Source organism: Cucurbita maxima, unplaced genomic scaffold, assembly GCF_002738345.1.
Source record: "Cucurbita maxima cultivar Rimu unplaced genomic scaffold, Cmax_1.0 Cma_Scf00021, whole genome shotgun sequence".
Taxonomy (NCBI): Eukaryota; Viridiplantae; Streptophyta; class Magnoliopsida; order Cucurbitales; family Cucurbitaceae; genus Cucurbita; species Cucurbita maxima.
Genome location: NW_019272037.1, coordinates 3,170,663 through 3,192,266, shown reverse-complemented (window position 1 = coordinate 3,192,266; position 21,604 = coordinate 3,170,663). Strand labels below are relative to the sequence as shown.

General features: G+C 35.9%; 3 protein-coding genes across 5 annotated transcripts; 2 read left to right on the top strand and 1 right to left on the bottom strand.

Moving 5' to 3' along the window:
• Positions 1-364: 364 nt before the first annotated feature.
• On the top strand, positions 365-9,113 carry LOC111495812 (protein NRDE2 homolog). 3 transcript variants are annotated; one of them, XM_023146003.1, is made up of 10 exons: positions 365-932; positions 1,584-2,316; positions 3,128-3,755; positions 3,966-4,134; positions 5,043-5,403; positions 6,131-6,241; positions 6,699-7,053; positions 7,678-7,903; positions 8,327-8,548; positions 8,668-9,113. In XM_023146003.1, exons 1-10 carry the CDS (start codon positions 397-399, stop codon positions 8,819-8,821), a joined length of 3,495 nt encoding a protein of 1,164 aa, XP_023001771.1. In that variant the 5' UTR covers positions 365-396; the 3' UTR covers positions 8,822-9,113. The 3 variants fall into 3 exon arrangements, with proteins under 3 accessions (XP_023001771.1, XP_023001770.1, XP_023001769.1); XM_023146002.1 differs by having other exon boundaries at positions 3,963-4,134; positions 6,702-7,053; XM_023146001.1 differs by having other exon boundaries at positions 3,963-4,134.
• A 430-nt stretch (positions 9,114-9,543) lies between these two features.
• On the top strand, positions 9,544-13,692 carry LOC111495842 (nascent polypeptide-associated complex subunit beta-like). The gene is made up of 6 exons (XM_023146045.1): positions 9,544-9,650; positions 10,586-10,653; positions 11,247-11,395; positions 11,483-11,539; positions 13,036-13,074; positions 13,167-13,692. Exons 2-6 carry the CDS (start codon positions 10,586-10,588, stop codon positions 13,331-13,333), a joined length of 480 nt encoding a protein of 159 aa, XP_023001813.1. The 5' UTR covers positions 9,544-9,650; the 3' UTR covers positions 13,334-13,692.
• A 600-nt stretch (positions 13,693-14,292) lies between these two features.
• On the bottom strand, positions 14,293-19,568 carry LOC111495837 (probable ADP-ribosylation factor GTPase-activating protein AGD15). Its single transcript, XM_023146039.1, has 8 exons — positions 19,240-19,568; positions 18,700-18,758; positions 17,574-17,664; positions 16,495-16,549; positions 16,192-16,282; positions 15,884-16,085; positions 14,797-14,977; positions 14,293-14,451 (listed from the first exon to the last, which is right to left on the bottom strand). Coding segments are annotated over exons 1-8 (732 nt in total). The 5' UTR covers positions 19,291-19,568; the 3' UTR covers positions 14,293-14,449.
• Between the last annotated feature and the right edge of the window lie 2,036 nt (positions 19,569-21,604).

Below are 21,604 nucleotides of genomic sequence, written 5' to 3'. Positions count from 1 at the left end.
CAGCATGCTAATATTTCATACATTATTTTAATTATTGTATTTTCTAAAAATCTTTTTAATAAATGACTTGCATCATAATCCATTAAATTTACATTAAACTGATACTCAGTCTTGGTTTATTTATAATTTTATTTTCATGATAAAATATGGATATAATTAGTTTTGTACACAATAATTTAATTAAACAAAAAGTGGATAATATTTCTGATTTAGTTGGGCCCGGGTCGGTTTTAAGAGTTGAATTAGGCCCGTGTTATTATCCGATTTATTTGGGCCTGGGTCGGTTTTATGAGTTCAATTGAGCCTGTGCACATTTTGCCTCTTTCACTTCCTTCTTAGGCTTTCAGTTCATAATCTCCGAATAGTCCGATCTCGCGGGCAAAATTCTTCGTAGCCATGGAAGCTCCAGCAGAAGAGGAGTTGCCACCTGAAGAGCAAAAGCCTAAAACCTCCCTCTTCCCGCTCCCGTTCGTCGCTAGCAATCCCCAGAGTCAGATAAGTCCGCCCAATTCAAGCGCTCCTCAGTGGCTTTGCAACTCCAGCTTCACCACTGACCTATCCGTCATCAACGATGCTCTTTCATCTCAAAACAACGTATATCCCTCCCTCTCCACCGATGGCGACCAGGAAGAGGCTGTGGAAGGTGAAGGAGGTCCAAGTGTTAGACCTGAGGTGCAGAAGTCATCTCGATCATACGAATTGCTGGAGTCTTCTGCTTCGGACGACGACTCCGAGCATGAGAAGAGGAAAAAGAGGAAGAAGAAGAAGAGGAGGAGGCGAAATGAATATGAAGAAAAAAAGGGATTCGGCGAGTATGGTTCGAGAAAGTCCGATGTTCGGGCTTGGGCCGATGCCGATGGTAGACCTTCCAAGGATTATTACTTCGATTCTAATGGAGACCGGGATAACTTAGCATTCGGGTCTCTTTACAGGTATTTATGCTGACTTAATTTAATCCTTTCAATCCAACTCTCTAGGTAGTTTCAGAGAAGATGTGGAAGATGAGTTTGAATGTAGTTGAATGCACTTGTTCAGAAATTTGAAAAGACATGCCGATAATTTAATCAGACCGAGTAGAATTCACCTAAGACGTACATGTTGTTCTAATAGTTAACCGCTATTTTCATTTTTCTCTTAAATCAACTGCGTGGAAGTTCAATCAATCTCCGGAACTTGTTTAATGAAATCATTTGGTTCGTTCAGTAAATCTAATTCATATGCCGAAAGAAAATCATGAATATAGTTAGTTATTTATTTTATTTATCTAAAGGCAATAAGATAACCTCCATATTATTCACAAAAAGAAAAAAAGGGCAATCCCCGCGTTAATGATATGCTGAAAATTGTAACCTACAATCCCACAAGAATTCAGTACCTCTTTAATCCTTAGTACTTAAGTATCTGTAGGAAGCGGCAGAATTAAATTTGAATTTCAATTTAGAGGAAACAGCATTTTGTTTGGAACTATTGCCGAGACGTTTAGAATAAGTTTTTCCAATTTTTTTTTCCACGGAAGATGAGCAGCCAGAACTGATTGCTTCAAATTTGAATTTTAAGTTCCAATATGTTTTGTCAAAATACAGGATGGATGTTGCACGCTACAGACCGCTCAACCATGGGGAAAGACCTGGATTAAATTTTAATGGATTTTCTCAGTGGAATAAAAGTAGTTCAGCCTTAGACAAAGACGCTGATGCTGAAGTGTTGGATAGTAAATTGAAATCAGGTGGACGCTATTGGTCTGCAAAAAATGCAGCAATAGAGCGACATAAGAACTTCAAACGTGTACGTATTGGTTTTTCTAGAAAAACTCCAGACAAATTATTGGATGATTTCATTCCTTTTTCGGATTCTCAAACATCAAATAATATTGAGGAATCTTGGGAGGATGAAGTGCTGCGTAAAACGCGGGAGTTTAACAAATTGACTAGGGAGCATCCTCATGACGAGAAGGCTTGGTTAACTTTTGCTGAATTTCAAGACAAAGTTGCAGCTATGCAACCTCAGAAAGGTGCTCGCTTGCAAACTCTAGAGAAAAAGATTAGCATATTAGAGAAGGCTGCTGAGCTTAACCCAGAAAATGAGGAATTATTGCTATACCTTTTAAAGAATTACCAGAAAAGAGATACTATTGATGTGGTGATTAGTAGATGGGAAAAGATACTGATGCAGAATTCTGGGAGTTATAAGTTGTGGAGAGAGTTTTTGCATCTCATTCAAGGGGAGTTCTCTAGATTCAAGGTTTCAGACATGAGACAAATGTATGCACATGCAATCCAAGCTCTATCTGCTGCATGCAACCAGCACATTAGGCAGGTTCTCAAGTCAAATGACTATTTCTTCTCGGGGCATCACCTTTTCATATTCCTCTTTGTTTTATTTAACTGTTTGAAGTTTTTCCCCCCAAATGCTATGATATTGGGGTAGATCTTGCCCTTTATTGGTAGATTTCGTTAACTAATTTCATACCATCAATGAAATTGTTTCCTTTACAAAAAAAGAAAAAAAAGGGTATATATCATTAGCCATATTTTTATATTACGTACGATGCACATAATTTTATATGAAATTGTACATGAGGGGTCATCATTGCTTCGGAGGCATTTTATTTTCAATTTGCTGGTTTTATAGGGAACATGACTCGGTCTGTTGTGCTGTTACTTCTTGTTATACTTAATTTCTGTACTTAGAATTCCAAATAGTTGTTTTTACTACATTTGACTTCCTAGATATAATGAACCATGCATCTTAGGAGACTAAGAGTACCTCTTTACCATTTGATTTTTTATGTGACGAAGTTGGCTTATTGCCCTTGTTATGCCCACCATTCATTCAACCATTCTTGTTACTGGAGACTGTGCCAATTTCTTATTAAATGCAAGTTGCTTGATGGGTGTGGTTTATAAAGATGTATATGTGTGTTGTTATACAAGCTTTACTCTTCTTTAGATGGACTTCACTTGCTTGTTGCCGTAATATTTTCCTTTTTCCAAGTTCTGAAGTCGTGTGTACTCAAATTCTTATTAGAGCCTGTTTGTTTTGAATTTAAATAAACCCTTTCATCATTTATATATGGATAACTTCAATTTTATTTTCTGTATTTTTATTATGTTTCTGTACGATGCAGGCCAATCAAACTACCAAACCCTCAGTGGAGCATGATCTCATTCAGCTAGAACTTGGTCTGGTTGATATTTTCCTGAGTTTGTGCCGATTTGAGTGGCAGGCTGGGTATCAGGAGTTGGCTACTGGTTTATTTCAGGCTGAAATTGAATTTAGCTTGTTTTGCCCTGCTTTGCATTTAAATGATCGAAGTAAACAAAGATTATTTGAACATTTTTGGAACACTAATGCTGAAAGAGTCGGTGAAGAAGGTGCCCTCGGTTGGTCTACATGGCTAGAAAAAGAGGAGGAAAATAGGCAAAAGGTTATGAGAGAGGAGGAGGCCTTAGAGACTGATGAAAAGGGTGGCTGGACTGGTTGGTCTGATCCAGCACCAAAAGAGAAGAAAAATAATGAGGACGCAGAAACTACTGCAGAAGTGGGTGTAGCAGCAGAGGAGGCTATGGAGCAAGATGTGGAAGAAGAAGACACTGAAAGAGAAGATAGCACGGAAGCATTGCTCAAAATTCTTGGCATTAACCCTGACGCAGGGGTCGACGAGGAGGTTAAGGACACCTCAACCTGGGCTAGATGGTCAAAAGAAGAGTCATTAAGAGACTGTGAACAATGGATGCCTATTCGGGAAAATTCTGGTACCCTCCAGCTGCTTGCACACTTCATTAATTTCTAACTCCACTCTTTTGGTTCACATTTATTCTGACATGTACGCCAAAAAATAATTGATTTACCATGAATCTTCACATTCGGAATATTAAATATGATTGAACTGCTTGACTCTGTTTTCTAATTAATTAATTAATTTTATGTTTGTATTTGTTTGAATTCATACTGTAAAACAGCAGATGTTATTCATGATGAAGGGATGCCTGATGGAGAAACAAATGAACAATTTCAAAGAGTTATATTATATGAAGATGTCAAGGAGTACCTGTTTTCATTGATTTCAAGTGAAGCCCGTTTATCCTTGATATATCAGCTAATTGAATTCTTTAGTGGAAAAATATATTCAAGGTATATACTCTTCTTGTGTAGAATCTTATTTAGTCATTTTTCAGTTTGAAAACCAGTCGCATTATTCATTTATATAGCATGTAATCTACTTTTACTTGAACATGTGAGTGGCGTCGGAGAAGTCTTTGTGGCAGTGAACTAGTATGTTTCATGTAATATGTTGTCTGTCGTCTGAACATTATGCTAATATGTTGGCATGGACTCCCTACAAACTTATGTGCAAAAAAAGAGCTTCTTGAAAAACAAAATGGTCTTATGGGTGAACAATGGAAGAGAGATTATGCCTTGCAAGGTTCCATTTTGGATTGGATTGGATTGAGGCTTAGTTTCTAAGATTTCACCAAGACGAAAGGCAACGCAGAAACCAAATTTTTGTTTTAATTTTGAAGTCTTGTAATGTAAGTTATTACTATGAGTTTTAATTTTCAAGTCATAGGTTTCACCTTCCTTTATTCCTCACCCCCTTCAACCTATGACTTGCATTTTTGCGGTGACATAACATCTACTATCCTGGACTTGGGATTTGGGGAGGGTCTATTAGTTAAGAACTTCAGAAAGGCCTTGAGTGAAATATTACGCATTTGGTGGTTGAAAATGGTGGAAATGTTAAGCTTATGGTTTCTGGAGTGACTGCTATGGATGTCTGTCAATTACAATTTTCTGATGAGACTATAATTTCAGAATGGTTGGCATGGTTTTACTCATATGTATCTTTCTGGTGTTAGTACGACCGTCATTACTGAGATATTTATTTAGCATAAACGTTTTATTGCTGCTAACTCTTGTCTTCAGTGATCTTCATGTCTTGGTTATGTAGAATATATTTTACTCTGGTTTCTTTTCAGAGGGCAAGTCCTTTTGTATTTTTGGTTGACAGACTATTGACATTTTTTTTCTCTCTCCATCAGGGTGGCTTCAAATAGTTCAAGTTGGATGGAGAGAATCCTTAGTTTAGAGGTGTTGCCAGACGATATATTACATCATCTAAGAAGTGTTCACGATGTTCTTAATAAAAGGCAAAGCAGCTCAAGTAGCTTCACTTTGGAGGTCCTTGTGGGAGGTTCTGATAACCTAACTCAGACGTCTGACATGATGAAGTTTCTTCGCAATGTTATATTACTTTGTTTAACAGCTTTCCCACGTAATTTCATATTGGAAGAAGCTGCTTTAATTGCTGAAGAGTTATTTGTTACAAAAATGAATTCTTGTAGCTCCTCAGTTACTCCCTGCCGTTCCTTAGCAAAGAATCTCTTGAAAAGTGATCGTCAGGTGATCTATTTTCTATTCACTATCAATATGCATGCTTTTTTGAGGATTGAATGTCTAGGTCTACCACGTATGTTTTGATGTCAATGAGGGACTTTATAGTTAACCGGGGAAAAAAAAAATAGAAGTGATAGTTCTGACAGAAGGTTGTTGGGTTCTAAGCGGAGCAAAAGCTTTCAAACTTTTGTGGAGTAAGATATTGCTATCAGTATTTTTATTTATTAAGAAGTTTTAAGCAAAATGGAATAGAAATCAACTGCATGAAACAACTCCATTGGGGCTGCATCTTCAACATTTCAAACTTACGAGTTAGGTAGTTACCTCCTTTCCAATTGAGGCTATTCTCCCCGTATTGACCTTAAATTATCTTAATTTAAAGTCTGAACTAGATTATAATCTAGTGACAATATCGTTATATCATTTAGTAGTGATGCATTTTTTTTTTGTTGTGCATTGATGCTTCGTTCCTGATCATACGAGGGTGGTGCCTAAAGTGCTTTTGTGGCTAATTGCCTTTTTTTTTTTTATTTTTTTTTATTTTATTGTAATTCAAAATGCCTTTGTTCATGAAGCATAGAAATAATTGCACCTTCGGTATTCTAGAAAAATGGATACACGTTCTTTATGTAATGGGGGTCTATATCCTCATTTCATACTATTAGCACTGTATAATTCTATAACTGAAATAATCATGTCTGATATAATTGGTATTATCATGTGATAATTATAGGACATGTTACTTTGTGGAGTCTATGCACGAAGAGAGGCAACACATGGAAATATCGATCATGCTAGAAAAGTATTTGACATGGCATTGGCATCTGTGGAAAGCCTTCCCGTGGTATGTTACCGTATCCCTAAATGTAACTCTTGTCTGTGCCGAAGTATGATGCTAGTCCTTAAAAAAGAAAAAAACAACTTCGATTACACCATTTTTGGGTTAATTTTTCTACCAAGGAAAAGGGAACTGTCCAAACGATGGAATGTCCTGGCACTTTGACTTCTCTTGCTAGCTTTTCTTGAAGGGCCTTGTTCTAATAGGAGACTGGGTCTTGATTCCTTTGATATCTTGACTTGCAGCTCCATGTTGAAACTCCCTCGTTTATATTTGACCTATTTGTCTACCGATGGCATGTGTGTTGGGTGTATAATATGTACGATATGTTTCTTGAAACGAACTTCTTTTTCTAGTCAAATTTGGCATTTTGGATGTTAAACTATAATAGTTGTAACTGAGTTTTGAGGTGCATGCTCTATGAGTGGATGGTATTTAATTTCAACTGCTGTGATTGCTGAAGCAGGATCAGAAGTCCAATGCTCCTCTCTTGTATTTCTGGTATGCTGAATTGGAGCTTGCGAAGGATCCTCACAATGGTCATGATTCTGTAAATCGTGCTGTTCACATTTTATCTTGCCTAGGAAATGGTGATTCTTACAGTCCATTTAAATGTCAACCATCAAGTTTGCAACTGCTGAGAGCGCACCAAGGTTTTAAAGAAAAAATCAGGGCAGTACGATCTATGTGGCTCCATGGAGTTATAGATGACTCGTCTGTGGCTCTCATATCCTCTGCAGCTTTGTTTGAGGAGTTGACCACTGGATACAATGCCGGTCTTGAGGTTTTAGATCAGGCTTTCAACATGGTACTTCCAGGTTATTTACCAATTCTGTTCTCTCTCTCTCTCTCTCTCTCTCTCTCTCTCTCTCTTGTATTTATTTCTTATTGATACTGAATTTGAACCCTTTTTCTGTGAAAATATGTTCCTCCTTCCTCCCCGGGTATATTCTATAGAAAAAGATTACTTATTTAGCACTGGCAAAAGATTTGGATACCCTATAGAAATTTCTTGTATTTTATTGTAGGGGAAACCTCCACTTGTGTAAGTATGGCCCTAGACATAAAGAGCTAGCGTTAGGCAAGTAATATGAGCTTATTGCCTCCCAGCATCAGATCATTGTATATGGGAGTGATAGCTTTCGGAACTAGAAGTGGTAAATTGTCGATAGTAGCGGGAAGGCGAATCAACTATTGAATTTTTTCTGGCTCTGTTCTGAAGAAAGTTTAGAGGACTATATTTTCTCACATTCTTTGATTTGCAACCCCTTCATGCAGCTATAATCTTTTAACGACACAGATTTGTCCTATTTCCGAGAAGGAAGATTGGTTTCCCATTCGTTCTTCAACTTATATATATATAAGCTAGGACAGAATTTTTCCGCTTGAATTTTATTTGTTTTGTTGATTATTCGTTACTTACTATTGTTATTGATGTGCAGAAAGAAGAAAACAGAGCTATCAACTAGAATGTTTGTTCAACTACTATGTGAAGATGCTTCTGAGACATCATAAGCAATTAAGCCAACTAAAAGTCCGGGAGTCAATTTCTCAGGGATTGCAGTTCTATCCATTAAATCCTGAACTTTATACTGCTTTTCTGGAGATTAGCTACATTTATTCGGTACCCAGTAAACTGCGATGGACATTTGATGACTACTGCCAGAAGTAAGATGATCTTTCTTGTGCTATCTCTCACATTGCTAATCACATTTTGGTGTTTAATTTCCCCTACATGGCCAGGCTGTGATATAAATTCACAGTCGAGTTTTAATCGGATCCATATTTGGCATCGATTAACTATAGTAATAGCCTTCCTTGCATGTTTATGACCATGATAGATGCACTCATTTCAGATGATATCGCTTTCGTTACTTGATCTATTTGATGGTGCATGTTTATGACCATGATAGATGCACTCATTTCAGATGATATCGCTTTCGTTACTTGATCTATTTGACGGTGGTTTTATGGACTAAAATCTTTTCTGAATCCGACGCTTTATCTTTTGATATAGTATATTGTTGTTGATCTTTTTTTCTTTACATTTGGGGTCCCTAGGCTTGATAAATTTGCATGTAATACTCTCAGGCAACCTTCTCTGATCCTTTGGATTTTTGCATTATCCTTTGAGATGGGTCATGCGGGTTCTCCTCATAGAATACGTAGGCTGTTTGAAAAGGCATTGGAAAATGACAATTTGCGTCATTCTGTTATTCTCTGGCGCTGCTACATTTCATATGAGCTGAACACAGCATGCGATGCTTCTTCAGCCAAGCGAGTTTTCTTCCGAGCCATCCATTCCTGCCCATGGTACGACCCGATTTCTTGTTATTTACACCAATTAAAGTATCATTCTGGCTCCAGTTCCTTTTGTTTTTTTAGGTCCTTCAGATAAACAGCAACCACTCTAACCATTTTATGTTCTGAAGGTCAAAAAAGCTGTGGCTTGACGGTTTCATCAAACTGAACTCTATTTTGAGTGCGAAAGAGCTTTCGGATCTCCAAGAAGTTATGCGCGACAAAGAGCTCAATCTACGGACTGATATCTATGAGATTCTCTTGCAAGAAGAACTCATATCTTGAACTGTCTTCGACGACAGATTCTCTTGTAAGAAGATAAAGTGTCGTCACCATGTTCTCCTCTCGCTCCTCCTAAAGTGATGGAACTTAGAAAGGTCTAAAGACGTTATACCAGAAGTAGCTTCACGTTTCCCGCCCGATATAGGTAACGTTGGTCAAAGGGCGTGATCGTTGTAAGTTGTACATTGGGCGAAAGGATTTAGAATATAGGTTGGGTTCAATTTGAGCTGTTACTTGTATGTTGTGTTCCAAGTTAATTTCAGGTGAGTTGAAATATTTGAGTCGGTTTGTAATTAAAAAAAAAAAAAAAAAAAAAAAAAAAAAAAGAAACAGCAATCTACTAATTAAAAAGAAATTTCAAGCCATTTATTTCCTAAGTAAAATTATTAGTTCAAAATTATTAATTTTCTTAAAAATAGAAGTTGCACTCAGATAAGAAATAAAATTCTGATATAATGTCACACCGAAATATTTTAATTTTATTATTCATATAACACTAAAATAAGATTATAAATAATTTTTATTTTATATTAAGAATTAGATTTATGTTTATCTGGATTGTAGTATCTTTTGATAGACGACAACTCGTGTTTTGTATTTTTATTTATTTATTTTTTGTTAACCAATAGTGAAATTATTGATATATATATATATATTTATGGATTTTCCACTATATGAAGTGAGGCTAAATCACAACCGTTGGATCAGCCTTTTAAATAACATCGTCTTCGTCGCGCCCTAGTATATTAAGCATTAGCGCCGTCCCAGAGTGAAGCTATCTTCCTCTGCTTCAACGAAGCTCTCGACTTAAAAATCTCAAATAATCTTCAAGGTAACTCTTCCTTCCAATTTAGCTTCATTTCTCTTCGCTTTCTCGGTTCTCCGTGGTTCTTACTATTTTTGTATAGCTCGGCTTTCTCTTTCACGATGATTTTCTTTTGCTGAGGGCTCTACTGTGGCGTAGTTTCATGTTCTAGCTTTGGAGCCGGATTTTTTTTTTTACTTCTTTTGAGGTGTTCATCGATTTGATTTTTTTTTTTTTTTTTTTTTAATGTTAAACATGCTATGTTTTCGGCTTTTTTGATAGCTTCACAGATCGTGATTAAATCTCTACCATCTGTAATTGCGCTCTTTGATTGTACGCTCAGAAGTTAACGAAAGAACAGCCTAGGTTAGACGATTTAGTCGAGTCGTAGTTACTGTACTGAGCAGGAGCTTACTTTCACGAATATTTTACTTTTTCTGAAAACTTTGGCGGCTTCTCTTAGAGAATCTCACTCTTGTATTCTCTTCGACGATCATGATAAGATGATGAATGGATATTTGTTGCTTTTGAAACAACTTTTTGAGGATATTTGTTGCTGTTGAAATAACTTTTTGGATAAGCTAAGCCTCGATAATGTTTTGTAGTGTTGCCTTTCTTTCAGAGATTGTAATTGTTAAATGATGTTTCGGATATGGTTTTCTATTTGAAAAAATGTGGACAAGATCCGTGTATGCGTTTATCTGCTTTAACTCTCTTTTCTTCGTGGACGCATCTATTCTTCTTAATTGCTCTAATAATACAAGTCCGAATCCTTAATCACTTACCAAGACTTCATTTCTCATAACATTTATCCTTCTCGTTTCCTATTAAAAACGAAAAACTCATAAATCTTATCCTTCTCGTTTCCTATTAAAAACAAAAAACTCATAAATCTTATCCTTCTCGTTTCATATTAAAAACAAAACATTCATAAATCTCATCTTTGTTCTTATGTTGTGCAGATGGATCATGCGAAGCTCCAGAAGATGGCTGGTGCAGTGCGCACTGGTGGAAAAGGTAGCGTGAGAAGGTTGGTTGCCTTTTTATCTATTGAAAGTTCAATGTGTGTAAGAAGAGTCAGTTGTTTATTGCTTGATCTATTTAATAAGAAACCATAAATTAATTCAACCGGAAAATGAAACTCTTACAAATCTTACCTAGTTGTTCTTGATTATAGATTATTTTTTGGTAGATAATTTAATTGAACCATAATATCATCCAAATAAGGTGGTTTGGTCTGAGAGGTTAAGTTAACGCAATATCTAGAACTCTGTTCCCACGTCCACTTCTGCTTTCCTCAGTTATTTTATCCATCGTGCTATTAATTTTGATTGGCTTCTTTCTTATAATCAGAGGCGTTTTCTCTAGCTAGCAGTTAATTTTGAATTTCTGATTTGCAGTTCATGGTTTACGATTGATTGACGAAACACGCGAAACACGCCCGCGCGCACACATATTATTATAATATTCAGTTGACTAATGGATGAATAAACAAACATAAATTCCATGCTTGTTTGAGTATTGCATCTTTCAGTTACGCAAGTTGTCATCTCTCGACATTTTCTCATGCTTCCTTAACAAAATGACGCTGATAATTTTCTTTATGTATTTTGTCAATTAAAGGAAGAAGAAGGCTGTTCACAAGACAACTACCACAGATGATAAACGGCTTCAAAGTACCTTGAAAAGAATAGGAGTTAATGCTATTCCTGCAATTGAGGAAGTTAATATCTTCAAGGATGATATAGTTATTCAGTTTGTTAATCCGAAAGGTAAAGCCACTTAACTATCCTTGACGTCTTACCATCGATATCTTGATATGTAACTCATATTTTGCTGTTTCTCGTTCTCTATTTCAGTTCAGGCTTCTATTGCCGCAAACACATGGGTTGTTAGTGGTTCTCCTCAAACGAAAAGTACGTCTCTCACCACCTCTTGAATATAATGAAACATACAACTGACCTTGTGTTCTAATTTGTAGTTATCTAAAACTGAAATAACTTTTTTCATTCAAATTTGGTCGTATAATTTTTAAAACAGAAGAATAGTCCTAAAAATGAAAACGACATAGTAGAGTTGTCTGCAGACTATGCTGTTTTTATGGTAACTTTTAGTTTCCAATTGAGGGATCAATAGTGTCTGGTTTTTATTTCAATTACTACGTTGTGTTCAAACCGTTTTTAAATCAGTGATGAATATATTTTTTTTTTTTTATTGAAGTATTCTTAAGGTGCCGTTTGGAAATGCTATAAAAAACCGCTCAATTTTTTATTACAAAATTTTATTCTTTAATGAGGAAAACCAATCTGTCCAGTGAAATATTTAAAACTGTTTTGAAAATGAGTTATTCTTACTTCTTGGAGTACCTGTTAATTGTGTACGAGCCTTCAAGTATTTTTAGGAATTAAATATGATGTGGATTACAAAAAAAGTGGCATTAAGTGAACACTGCAACTTACGTCTAACCGTTTGAAAGTAGTTTTTTCCGGCATAGTTTCATCCAACAATTTAATAGCTCTTCTATTTGTGCCAAGTAAGCTTTAAAAATTTTCAGATAGTTCTCCGTAGAAAAATTCCAACTACTCTCCGTTTTGTTTTTTGTTTTTTTTTTTCAAAAAAAAAAGGTGCTGTTGACCTAATTTGGCAAAATTTTACCAAGGGTTCTCAGGGATTAGGATTACGTTTTCAAAGATTTAATGCAAACCAACATGCTGCCCTTGGCTTGGAATTTGAAATACGTCCAAATTCGAATGCTTCCTGTCATTGTGTCCAGCATAGGAATATCTCTGAGACTAGATCGACTTTTTTAGTGCTAAAAAGTGTTTTTAAACGCTTAAAAGAGTCCAAATCGAAACAAGTTGGGGTTTCAAAATATGTTGTTAAATAAAGATTTTGGCTAAAAGCTATCGTTTTAAATCGGGGGCAAATAGTTCCGTTTGATACTGAAAAGTCTTGGATAATAGTTCACCTTTGCTAAATTATGCCATTATTTTTTATATTTATACTTGGATTGGAATATTGACACAATTGTGACTTCTGATCTGATGACTCTTATTTTAAATTATGCCATTACTTTTTATATTTACTTCAATGAGACCTTGTTTATTTCTGGAATAGATGTGTTCTTACTGTAAGCAAGATGTTACTCGAGGTCCCTGCATCTTGCTTATGCAAGATGATACTTGCGGCGTCTTGAGATAAAAAAATTCTGTAGCATCTTGCTTATGCAAGATGTTACTCGAGGTCCCTCGGTTACACTGGCACCTTTTGTTTATTTCTGATTGTGAAGCCTTTCTATTAACACTGCCCAGGATGCTCGTTGTGATCTTTAGCCATCTCTTGTTAATATCTATCACGGTTGAAACACATCATGTATTACTAATGATGCCTGTCTAATATTTTGATTTCTCAGAATTGCAGGATATTCTCCCTGGAATTATTAACCAATTGGGTAAGTACTACGCTAGGATTTTGGTGTTTCCTGCGGAGTTGCAATTTTAACTACGGCGCTAAGAATACTTGTTTGCATGTAAATATTTCCAGGGCCCGATAATTTGGACAATCTGAGGAAGTTGGCGGAGCAGTTCCAGAAGCAAGCACCTGGAGAAGCCGCAGCAGCAGCCAATGCAGAGGATGATGACGACGACGTACCCGACCTTGTCGAAGGACAAACCTTCGAAGCTGCTGCTGAAGAGAGTAAAGCCTCATAGATAGGAGCTCGCTCTCAGATGATTTTAATTAGCCTTTTTCTTTTTACATATTTTTAATGTTGGGAAGAGTTCATTTTTCTCCTTGTATTTCTTTTTGTTAATCTTTGTTGCCCATGGCATTTCTACTCACCCCTGCCCCCATGTAACCCCTAGATGCATGAATTTTTGGTTGCTGCCCCTTTCAACCTCCTTAATTCATGTGGAGAATGCTTTTCTTATTTAGGTGCGGAATTAATGGCTACCCCCCAGCCTCCTTACCTAAAGAAAAAAATTTGGGGATTTAAACTTGAGCCAACTTTGTATTCGAATATGGTAAGGTGTATGCTTATTAAATAGTCCTTTACCCTCTTTTTTCTCTTGTACTGTTGACTTGTTAAGTTTTAGGAATACTAGCTGTTTTATTTAGATTTTGATGAATTCCAATGGCCAAGAAATTAAAAAGTGTACTGAAACATGAATGTCATTCGTGGTGATGTTGAGTATGTGATTTTGTTATTTTTTCCTAGTTGTTCTTCGCTAAAAAACAAGCTACAAACCCCCTATCCACGATGGCGAGTAAATAACGCCAGGTGATTTTACCCGTTACTCCCGAAATAATTATGGGAGAGGAGAGAAAATAGGTATAACCTCGGGGGATCGAATGTGGGCCCACATCTTCCCTAAGTTCTATGTCAAAAACTAAGAAAAGAGATAACGACACTAATGAAAATCTCATTTTGTTTGGTCATATGTCTAAAAATAATCTCAAAAGTTCTAAAGATATCTAAAAGCATTTAAAGAGATATTTGAGAATGCATTTAATCATGATAACAAAACCGGAAAATTCAAAGACATTCTACAAACTCAAGATTATCTGAACTGGAATGTCTCCGTAGAGCAAAAATAATGTTATTCTCTAAATAACCCAAATGGAACAAGGATCATGAATATGTGATGATTCTTAATCAAAGAAATCTAAATAAAACGCAAAAATAAATTTATTTCTTTCGAATCTTAAAATACGAAGACTGGTGTTTTATAGAAGAAACAAACCTTGCTGACAAGATATGCTTCTTCCAAATTTAACCATCACAAATGGATAATTTATCAAGAAGCTAGGTGTGTAAAATTCACCTGTCCTGCATCCATGAATTTTATTTAAGAGTTAGAATTAAGACTTCGTTAGATGACTATTCAATTTTTTAAAATTAAAGTTATAAGCACTAGTTTTGTATCATGTTTTATTAGTGTTTTAAAAAACCAAATCAAGTTTTGGAAACTAAAAAGAAATAGTATTGAAAAATTTATTTTTGTTTTTAAAATTTGATTAAGGATTCAAGTGTTTTCCAAAAACATGTGAAAATTACCGTATAGGAATCGATAGAAAAATAAGCATAAATTTAAAAACAGAAAACTAAAAACGAAACATCAAGGTTATTTTTAAGCAAACAAGAACTTGAAAAACTTCTAGTGTGGGTACTTACAATCGAAAGTTGCCCAACGATCTGGAACTACGCTAGGGAAGTCCTGTTTTGCATCTTGGAGATATATGAAGAGATCTGGGGATCCATTTGTATTTTTTGTGGATGTATCAATTCCTTTCACAGATGAAGGCCCTCTTGGAGGAGCTAAAATAATCATATGGTTCTTCATATCTAAAGAATTCTGCATGAGAAATATGCACCACCATGATTAAGCCCTTGAAACTATAGCCTTCTTATTTCTCAAGATAAGGCAAGCATGGTATTTCAGTCGAATTATAATTTTTCAAAAATAGCTAATTTAACAAGATCTGGCAGAATACCGCAGAAACATAATTCTCCACTCACTTCATTTATTCGCTTCGAACTTTCAGGTCTTCTTGGTAAGGTATGCATACCAGTGAAACAAATATGGGCACTTAATGAGAAAAAGAAAAACTTCCCTCCTTGACAAATAACCATAATGCTTTGGGTCAAGGGGTAGAATCAGGGAGAAAAATTTACAGAATCGACAGTTCTCCAATCAAGACAGCCACAGAAAGACTGGCTTAGAGGGATGTTGCATGCATAAAAAATGAGATACGTTTACTGAATTCCTAATCCCCAACCATGCATTCGAAGAAAGAAAAGTAAAGTTCAAACTCCGTTTGTTTGCCCGTTCATTTTCCAAGTGAACAGGATTTCTAATAAAATAATGCGAAAATGAAAGACGCTACAACTTATCTTGTCAAACTTGGAAGAATATTTATTCAATAACTTAATAAACTAGGGTGCCTGAAAAAATGTCGGAACATCATATATTCTGACGTACTGTGTGATCTTTTAAAGGTGTCACAATCAGATGTTAAGACTTGTTTCACGGTTACTATTTGTTTAAATTCTTAAAAAATAGACCATTGACTACTTTTATTCTACTATTTTGTAATTCCCTCCTCAATTCATGGAGATATATGTACATGATCGTAATTTAATGGAAAATTGAATTTCTCTAAAGAGTCAAACCCATCAATTTTATACCAGGCAGAAAAATCCCACTTAAAGGAAAACAAGAATATAGTGGATTATGCAACAGGATTATAGATGAACTTACCCCGCGTGATTTTGCTACTGGAGGAGTTGTTTTCGTCACGTGCATTGTGAGAATCTCTTCATCAAGAGAGAAGTTCCTCTTCTTCTTTGAAATAGAGCTTTTGGGTTCAGTTTCAATCGAATCACAATAAATATTTCTCATTCCACCTAATTGTGGAGTTGGGTGTGTCTTGTTCTTTGAAACCCACCTTTTCTCTTCGTACCTGAAAGTTCCTCAACAAAGTTAGATAAAATAGAAAAGAACAAGAGATTGAAAAAAACATATCCAATTTCTTCAAATCGTGTTCTAAATTTAAGCAGAGCATTTACTTGGCACGAATGAACATTTGATTCCCTCTGTTATCAACATTTGGTGGTAGTTCTGCTTCCCAGTAACAATTCGATCTCTCATTTCCCATAGCTACAACAAATATAATGACAATCAGCCTCAAGTAGTTGATTAAAAGGACATTAATTTGCTGGCAATAAAATCTCTGAACGGGCATTTTCCTTTGGGGATTAAGTATCAACCCAATTGGGTAGTAAATTTGATTGAAAGTAGTCTGTTGTGAAGTTCCTAACTTAATTTTTCTTACTGAAACGAAAATTTTAACAAATGCCAAATGTTCTTACACTGCATAAATGCAACCTGTTCCGGTAGCCACGTATCAAGAGTAGTAGACCGTACCTATCACAAAAATGAAAATTTCCAAGTGTAAGGATGGTTGAAACCACCGAATGAAGAAGAAAAAAAATGAAGAAGAAAAAAAAAAAAAAAAAAAAGAGAGAGAGATCCAACATAACGAGGTTTTAGAAAATATTGAATGTTGAACATTAGTTAACTCAAAATTCAATTAAACAACATTTAACAGCAAATGCAAGCACATAAGCATGAGGTAATGCAAAAGGCTAACTGTATACATAATTCCTTTGGTCCACAACTTTGTTTTGTGTCCAATATTGTTGAACATTACCACTATTTCAACCTAAGGATTACAGAACAAGATAAACAAATACTTGACAGATCTATTCAGTTTATTGGCAGATGACTTGGACCTTCCAAAGTAGTTTGCAGGTAATAACAATGATTATCTTGGATCATTGGAACTAGAAAACAAATTTACATTAAAACCTAGCGGATTAGCAACATGTGTATCAGACAAGTTTCTTGAAGCTTCAGTTGCAAAAGAGGAAACGCTAAATTTGTCTAAACATATGGGTAAGCGTATTAATTAATTTTTTATTTCGTCGTTGATATGGACAGATACCAAGGGTAAACACAAGTTCAAATAATATGAAACTCATGAGCCAATTTGTCCTCAGTTCCATTAAGTCTCTCACCATATTTGTAATCTCCAATGAAACTAAGGTGCAAGGAGATTTCCTCTAAACAACCACCAAAAAATCTTAAATAGGGTGGTTACAAGTCTTGCTTCCAAAAATACTGGGACACTTCGATGATAGAAATTAATACATGCAAGCTGGCAAGTTTCAGGCTCTATGAATTCCTTTTACGTTGTTTAAATGTAAGATCATTTTGAAGTTCACGCTTGTTATGAAGATCTCTTAAAACTACAAGAAATTGTTCAAGCCAAACAGGAAAGTTCAAAGTAAAGATCTACCAGTTGTCAGAAAACCACTACGCAGAAGGAACTTATATAGGAAGCAAAAAACATTTTTCTACATATGGTAGGAAAAAAAGTGAGGGAAACCTTTGAAATATGTACTCCAAGACTCCGATGAATACCCGAGCATTGCATGCATATAAAAATTCCAAGGTTCACACTTGCCCATCGTGGAGCCCTGTGCATCATATAGCAAAAAGGTACATCAAGTATACAATATTAAAGTACATGTTGAACTCATATCAATTAAGAAAAGTTATATCAAAGCACACATTCTCTTAGAAATCCATTTCCAAAACCTCGTTTTAGTGGCAATCATTTGCCAACATTGAGCATGATTAAATTACAACAATTTAACATGCTTGTTTTAATTTCACGCTAAACCTGAAACATATATACTAGTTTGCCACCGCATAAAATTTTAGGCAATGGAAAAGTTCTGTCTTAAAATGTCTTTACCCTATTGTATCTTATTCATCAGAAAGTAATATATCGTTGCATATTTTTCTCCTGCTCTATATTATTACCATGTCCAGACTTTTCACCAACCATTATTGTGCACTGCCTACGACGACTCAAATCGAAACCAGTCATCCAATGATTGCCTTAGAACTACAAACTCTGAACCAAAGTCCTAACCATCTTAATAACTTAGCAGCCTTGTTTCAGAGCAGCCTAGGGAAGAGAAACATATACAGTATAGTTATTCACCCAACTGAAACCTTATAGAGCATCAGGGTCAGATATTTCGTTGCTGGTTTAAATTTCAATTAAATATCAAATAGAGAATTACTTAACAGTCTTGAAAGTCACAAAACTAACATTCAAAAAAAGTCTAAGAGCATTGAACATTCAAAGGGATGCAGTTTGACCAAGATACTGCCAAAAAGTCGGAAGTTCACATTCAGTGGTTAAATATATATTAACATGATATGAAACTAAGGCGTTGATTACGCATAAAAACGAGACGATAGCCATTTCTTTTTTTGTGTAATCAAAGGACAACAAAAAGATTCTCTGAAGAGCTGCAGAAACAGAGAAGATATTCAGAGAGGAACGAGAATAATTAATGTAGGGCGAAAATATTGCATGCTCCAAGTAGAAATGGCTGATCAGAAGCTTACGAACAGGAACTACATCCGTAACAATTTAGAATTACAGAAAGAACGTTTCATATTTAAAAATTAATAATAATAATCGTTTAAATGTATACTTGCTCCGGCAGTCAGCACATTCCCTGTTTTCTGGAAGCTTGAGAAGGCCTTCTAGAATCTGTATAAACAAACATTTAACGCGCACAAAAGTGATCTTAAGTTAAACAAAGTAGTACAATAATCCTCTACGCGGCTAAAACCAAGAAGTCGAGACGAAAGTAAAATTCGCATGAAACTAATAGATCAGCAACTGAAATTCATCTCCCGACGGTGTAGGATTTCGATGCGAAATAAACAAACATTTAAAGCGACGAACAGTTTCGTTAATACCGCGTAATTCAATCACAGTTTTTAGCTAGTTTGATTGTGCTAGCAGTTCGAATCAGTTTTGATGAAATGTAAAAAAAATCCAACAGTTAATCATAGCATTTCTAAACACAAACATTACATTGCTCCAAACCTACAATGATATTTCTTAGCGGCTAGGACGCATAACAGCTACGTTTCTCCTTCTCGAACAACTCGATGGAGAAGAAACGATGTTCGATCATTTTGAAACAAACGCAACAGAAATAGACAGATAAAGATGGAAAAGAAACCTTAGTATGTTTGGCTTCGAGCTCCTTAGAGACGGAGGCCTTCTCGTTCATGTTTGGACTCGGATTTGACGGTCCGCTACGATACGACGATCGATTCACTGCAGTTTCTGAGGAAGTCGCCTTCGCCTCCGGTGTCTCCGAACAGAGAATTATCGGGAACGGCGATGAAGAGGCAAGAAAAAGAGTTCTGTAATGATTGGCTCCACAGATTCTGAGGGAAACGGTTGGAAATCCTCAAATAATGCGAAAGGAAAATGGCAGCGTTCATATTTGAGGCTTCGCCACCTGTTCTTAATCTTAACCTTCCTATTAATGTAGCTGGCGGGAAACTAAAAGTGAGGATCGGTTTCCCCTTTTAACTCATAAAATTATATTTATATGAAACTGCCAGGTAAGGCCTCAGGCTGCCGCTCATCCGTTCACTCCGCGTGTTCTCCAACTTCATTTGCTCTGTAGGCGGGGCCATCATCACCATAATCCTTCCCTTTTATTATAATTTTTTTTCTTTTAATATTCCTTTTATTTATTTATTTATTTTATTAAATTACAAATTTATTCTTTCCATTTTCATTTATAATATTTAGTAGTTAATTTTTCAAAATTATAAATTTAGACTTCGGTTTCAATTTTTTTTAAAAAAAACTTATATGAATATAATAAACATAAAATTTTAAATTTTAAATTTTATTCCATAAATTAGATACCATTCTAAACTTCCCATATAAAATAATTAGTTATCATATAACTCTACGTTATTCATAGTTCTTCATAACACTCGATTATTAGGTTATTTAATAATTTGTTGTGTAACGCCCTATCTTCACAGCTAACAAATATTATCTTTTTTGGAGTTTCCCTTCCCCTCAAGACTTTAAAATGCCTCTGCTACAGAAAAGTTTCTACACCAAGTGATTTGTTCTCCTCTCCAATCACAGAATATCACAATCCACTCCCTTGGGGGCCAGCTTTTTCGCTGACACTAGTTCCTTTTTCCAATTGACTTTGGACCACCACCAAATCCATCTTCCTTTGGGGCCAACGTTCTCATTGACACACTGCCTCTTGTCTACCTATTTCGGGGAATAACGAGAAGGTTGACATATCGTTCGGTGTCTGACTCTGATACCATTTGTAACGCCCTAGATCTATCGCTAGCAGATATTATCCTATTTCGGCTTTCTCTTTCGGAGTTCCTCTCAAAGCTTTAAAATGCCTCTGCTAGAGGAAAATTTTCATATACTTATAAAGAGTGATTTGTTCTCCTCCCCAACCAACATGATGCCAACAATGATAGATGGTGTGCCTCCTTTAAGAACGGGAACGGGAGACTTCAAGTGGGAGGAAATTGATGTGTTTGAGCACCGATTGATGGGCGTGAAATGAATGGGGAAAGCACATGGTGCATTTCAGTAATATGATGACGGGCATTACAAGGCATACCAAAGGACCTAATTAACGGAGTTCTGATAACGTAAAGAGGGCGGCATAATCATCTCCTTCCCATTTGGCGTACACTGTGGCAGGTATCAAATCAAGGGAGGTTTCAGTGATGATCATGAATGAAAGTATTCTATTCCACATGTGCTACCCATGGAATTTGGCCCTTTTCAAGATCACCTTGCACATTAGTTAATTCCTGACCCTCACATGAACCCTTATTTAGATCCTTACCGGATGTTTTTACATCATAATAGAGGATGTACCGAATTTTCAATATGATAAAACTATTTATCGACGAATTTCTTGACACCTTGTAATAAAATGAAAGGTATCAAATCATATGACTGACGCTAGTTTGAGAAAAAAAAAAATTGTAACCGCCTAAATCCATAGGTAGTAGATATGGTCTGTTTTAGCCTATTACGTATAGCCGTCAACCTCATAGTTTAAAACACGTCTGATAGGAGCAATTTCCACAATTTTACAAGGAATACTTTATTTTTCTTTCCGGCCCTTATGAGATCTCAAAATCCACCCTCTTAATCAAAAGTAGATATTGTCAGCTTTGATCAGTTATGTATCACCATCAACTTCACATTTTTAAAAGTGTCTACTAGGGAGAGGTTTACACACCAATGTCAGCTATTGGAGACTTCTTTGAGCGCCATTGGGCCTGACGAAATTTGTTCATCACTCTAGCAGGAATCTGATACACGCGCTCTTCTTGCTAGCATGGAGTTCCACCCCAGGTGGCTCCGTCGCAATATCCATCCTGAATTCGCTGGACTCCACCGCCAGCTCAATGGTGGAAGCTGAATAATGATGCTGTTTGGATCAAATAACTAGGCCGTGGTGGACTTCGTTGGCGTCTTCGCAACTGGGATAGAGATATTATTTGGGCTGGACAGTAGGAGATTCATCAAAC

Excerpts from the sequence above, each read along its gene's own strand:
- LOC111495812 (XM_023146001.1), top strand. The coding sequence starts at position 397 with ATGGAAGCTCCAGCAGAAGAGGAGTTGCCACCTGAAGAGCAAAAGCCT. Across the intron at positions 7,904-8,326 it reads TTTGATGACTACTGCCAGAA|GCAACCTTCTCTGATCCTTT; the intron begins GTAAGATGATCT and ends TAATACTCTCAG. Across the intron at positions 8,549-8,667 it reads GCCATCCATTCCTGCCCATG|GTCAAAAAAGCTGTGGCTTG; the intron begins GTACGACCCGAT and ends TATGTTCTGAAG.
- LOC111495842 (XM_023146045.1), top strand. The coding sequence starts at position 10,586 with ATGGATCATGCGAAGCTCCAGAAGATGGCTGGTGCAGTGCGCACTGGT. Across the intron at positions 10,654-11,246 it reads GGAAAAGGTAGCGTGAGAAG|GAAGAAGAAGGCTGTTCACA; the intron begins GTTGGTTGCCTT and ends TGTCAATTAAAG. Across the intron at positions 11,540-13,035 it reads TGGTTCTCCTCAAACGAAAA|AATTGCAGGATATTCTCCCT; the intron begins GTACGTCTCTCA and ends TTGATTTCTCAG.
- LOC111495837 (XM_023146039.1), bottom strand. The coding sequence starts at position 19,290 with ATGAACGAGAAGGCCTCCGTCTCTAAGGAGCTCGAAGCCAAACATACT. Across the intron at positions 16,550-17,573 it reads TTGGAGTACATATTTCAAAG|GTACGGTCTACTACTCTTGA; the intron begins GTTTCCCTCACT and ends TTTTTGTGATAG. Across the intron at positions 16,283-16,494 it reads ACAGGTTGCATTTATGCAGT|CTATGGGAAATGAGAGATCG; the intron begins GTAAGAACATTT and ends TATTTGTTGTAG.